This window comes from Myotis brandtii, unplaced genomic scaffold, assembly GCF_000412655.1.
Source record: "Myotis brandtii unplaced genomic scaffold, ASM41265v1 scaffold397, whole genome shotgun sequence".
In the NCBI taxonomy this organism is placed as follows: domain Eukaryota; kingdom Metazoa; phylum Chordata; class Mammalia; order Chiroptera; family Vespertilionidae; genus Myotis; species Myotis brandtii.
The window spans coordinates 3,426,620-3,429,959 of NW_005365229.1; the positions used below are offsets into that span (position 1 = coordinate 3,426,620).

General features: G+C 44.6%; 1 protein-coding gene across 1 annotated transcript in view; it reads left to right on the plus strand.

The window, feature by feature from the left end:
• Positions 1-867: 867 nt before the first annotated feature.
• LOC102245332 (ectonucleotide pyrophosphatase/phosphodiesterase family member 7) overlaps positions 868-3,340 on the plus strand; it is a 37,095-nt gene continuing 34,622 nt past the window's right edge. Inside the window, exon 1 of the mRNA XM_014545081.1 lies at positions 868-1,117. Coding sequence (XP_014400567.1) covers positions 868-1,117 — 250 coding nt within the window. The remainder of the gene's footprint in view (positions 1,118-3,340) is intronic.

Here is a 3,340-nt window from a genome sequence, read left to right on the forward strand (position 1 = left end):
AATGTAATAATCTGAACAATAAAGATTTAATTTAAAAAAAATAAAATAAAATAAAAAAAGACCACATTATTGTATGAGTCCACTTATATGAAATGTCCAGAATAGGTAAATCTGAACAGATAGAAAACAGATTAGTGGTTGCTGGTGGCTAGAGGAGAGAGGAATGAGGAATGATTGCCAATGGGTATAGAGTCACTTTTTGGGATGATGAGAATATTCTGGAAGTAGATAGTGGTGATGGTTGCACAACACTGAATGTACTAGATATCAATAAATTTGTATACTTGCAAATAATTAAAATGGTAAATTTTATCTTATGTGTATTTTACCACAATGACTTTGTAATTCTTATAGGGAATTTTCAACTAATAATCTTCCTAAGATTTAAAAAAATATATAATGAAATGAGCATTTATGACCATGCTGACTGTTTTCATAATCATAATGAATCATCACTTATCTTCCCTAGCAAAACAGAATCTACTGAGCAAAAGAAAGCACCAATCTAATTTGTTCTCCAAATCTTTACCACAGTATAGGAATTAGTATAGGAGTCCAAAATATTTCACACCATTTGACTTTTCTTATCAGGATAAAATACATACAACATAAAATTTACCATTTTTACCATTTTAAAGTGTACAATTCAGTGGCATTAAGCGTGTCCACAATGTTGTGCAAACGTCACCTCTATGCATTCCAGAACTTTTTCATCATGGAACACGTGCCACACTCCAGGCATTTTGATCCTCAGCAGAGCTGGGGCAGAATTATCAATGTGGACTTTGTTCAACCACAGATAAAAAAGGGAGAAAATGGGAGCGGGCCCAGGAACTCTGCGATGTGTGAGTGTAAGGTGCTCACAGCATGACGAGGCTCGGAATCCTCGGGCTGCTGCTGCCCGTCCTACTAGATGGGGCCAGCGGCCACCCCATCTCCGGGAGGAAGAGCTTCAACAAGCTGCTGCTGGTCTCGTTTGATGGCTTCCGCTGGAACTATGACCAGGATGTGGACACCCCCAACATGGACCGCCTGGCCCGGGAAGGAGTGAAGGCCAAGTACCTCACCCCACCCTTCGTGACAATGACCTCCCCATCCCACTTCACCACAATCTCAGGTAAGTTCCTCTCTGCAGCCAGTCTGCAAATGCTGGTGGAAGGCCCGGCATCTGTCATTCCCTGAGGGAGAGCCCATTTTGACTCAGCTCTGGGGAGAAGAGGCAGCTCATGCAACTTGGGCTCACTCCCTGGAAGAAGCACCAACTTAGAAGAACCTGAGATCTCAGGGTTATTTCTAGAACCCTGTGGGCTACAGAGCCCTGACCTACAGGCAGGATCAGGACTAGGACCATAGCCTCCTGAGGGATCTCTGCACTCCCAGGCCCACCCCACCCTCCACCCTGACTTTCACACAGTGGCTGGTGATATTTTTAAAAAGTAAGTCAATAGCCCTAGCCGGTTTGGCTCAGTAGATAGAGCGTCGACCTGTGGACTGCAGGGTCCCGGGTTCAATTCCAATCAAGGGCACATGCCTGGGTTGCAGGCTCGATCCCCAGTAGGGGACATGCAGGAGTCAGCCAATCAATGATTCTCTCTCATCATTGATGTTTCTAGCTCTCTCTCCCTCTCCCTTCCTCTCTAAAATCAATAAAAATATATTTTTAAAAATAAATAAAAATAAAAAGTAAATCAATAAATGAATTTTATAAAAATAATAAAACCTTAAAGTTTAAATAATTCAATTAGATCAGGCAACTTTCCTGCTTAATGTTGGTGAGTTAAAGGGACACCAGTGGTCTTCGAGAAAATGCAAATGTTGTCTTTCTGTAGCCCAGAAGGCCCCCACAGCCTGGCCCGTGGTCTCTCCTGGCCTTTTTCATCTCTCTTCCCCTCACCTGCTTCCCTGCATATCACAAAGGCCTCCTACCTGTGCCTCCACTTAGCCCCACCTGTCTCAGGACCCTTGCCCGTGCTGGTCTCCGCAGCTCATCGGGAGCCTGTATTCCACTGGGGCAGACAGACATCAGACAAGCACACACTCTAATAGATCTCATTACAACTTGGAGAGGCACCAGGAAGGAAGAGCAGAGTTTCTCCAGGAGAAGACAGCCAGAGTGAGTGGATTTGTAATTGGAGAGGCAGGAAAGGGTCCCTGAGATGGGGCTGTTGAGCTGCAAGGGAAAGATACCTCGAGTGACAGGAGGAAGGAAAAGTATTCCAGCAGAGGGAACAGCATGTGTGGGGTCTCTGTGAGAAGAAGGAACATGGTTGTTCCAGAATCCACATTGCAAAGGACTCCACTATAATAAGAATAACCAACTCCCATTTCTCCAACACAGTCTTGATGTTGGGCACTGTACTAGGTGCTTTCCCTTAGTTACCTCTAATACAACACTGCAAAGCAGTATTGTCCCATTCCACAGATGAGAAAACTAAAGCTGAGTAACTGCCCAGTCACTGGGCTGGAAATGGGGAAGGGAGGAGCCAGGCCTGAACCCAGGGTACCACACAGCACTGGTTCTGCCCAGTTCTGAGCTAGGAATCCACAGACCTCTCTCCCAGGGCAGGGAGAGGTGCCTGGCAGCAAGAGCCTCCCCCCTATCCTGAGAGCCATTCCCTGGGGGTCCAAGGGCAGCTCAAGGAACCTCTGCATGACATGCAAACTGCTGGCGCCATTTTTCGGGGAGAGTGTTTTATCGCTCCCATCAGACTCTCAAAAGAGCCCTCAAATCAGAAACTTAAAAAATAAAGCTGAACAGCCACTCAGAGGGAGATTTGCTGAGAGAGATTTTCCTACATGTAAACTCTTCAAGAGGCTCATCATTTGGGAACTATTAGCACCAGGAAGCAGGAACTAAATAGCCCTTTTCTGGAGAAAGCAAATGCTGCTTCCTGGCAGCTTTAACTTCAGTGCACTTAACAAGATCTCCCACAGACAGATGGGGGGTCCCTGGACATTGAGAATATGGTGGGCACAAAATATTATAAGGCTCGTCCACAACTTATTTATTCCCAGAGGGCTTTGATGAGAAGATATAAACAGTGAGAGCAAATTTTTAAAATTACAAAATCACCCCAACTCCTCTTCTACATTCCCTGCCAGTGGGAAATGGAAATGAAACAGCTCCAGTAGAGGGTAATTTGGCAACTTCCAACACAATCACGAACGCAGGGACTTTCTTATTTGGCAACAGCACTTGTAGGACTTTATCCATCAGATATATACTGGTTAATAATGTGGATTTTGTAATAAAAGAAAACACGATAATTTCAAGAGAAACATCAAAAGTGCTTTATTCAAAGTAATGTCCATCGCTAGCTACACATTTCCCCCATCTTTC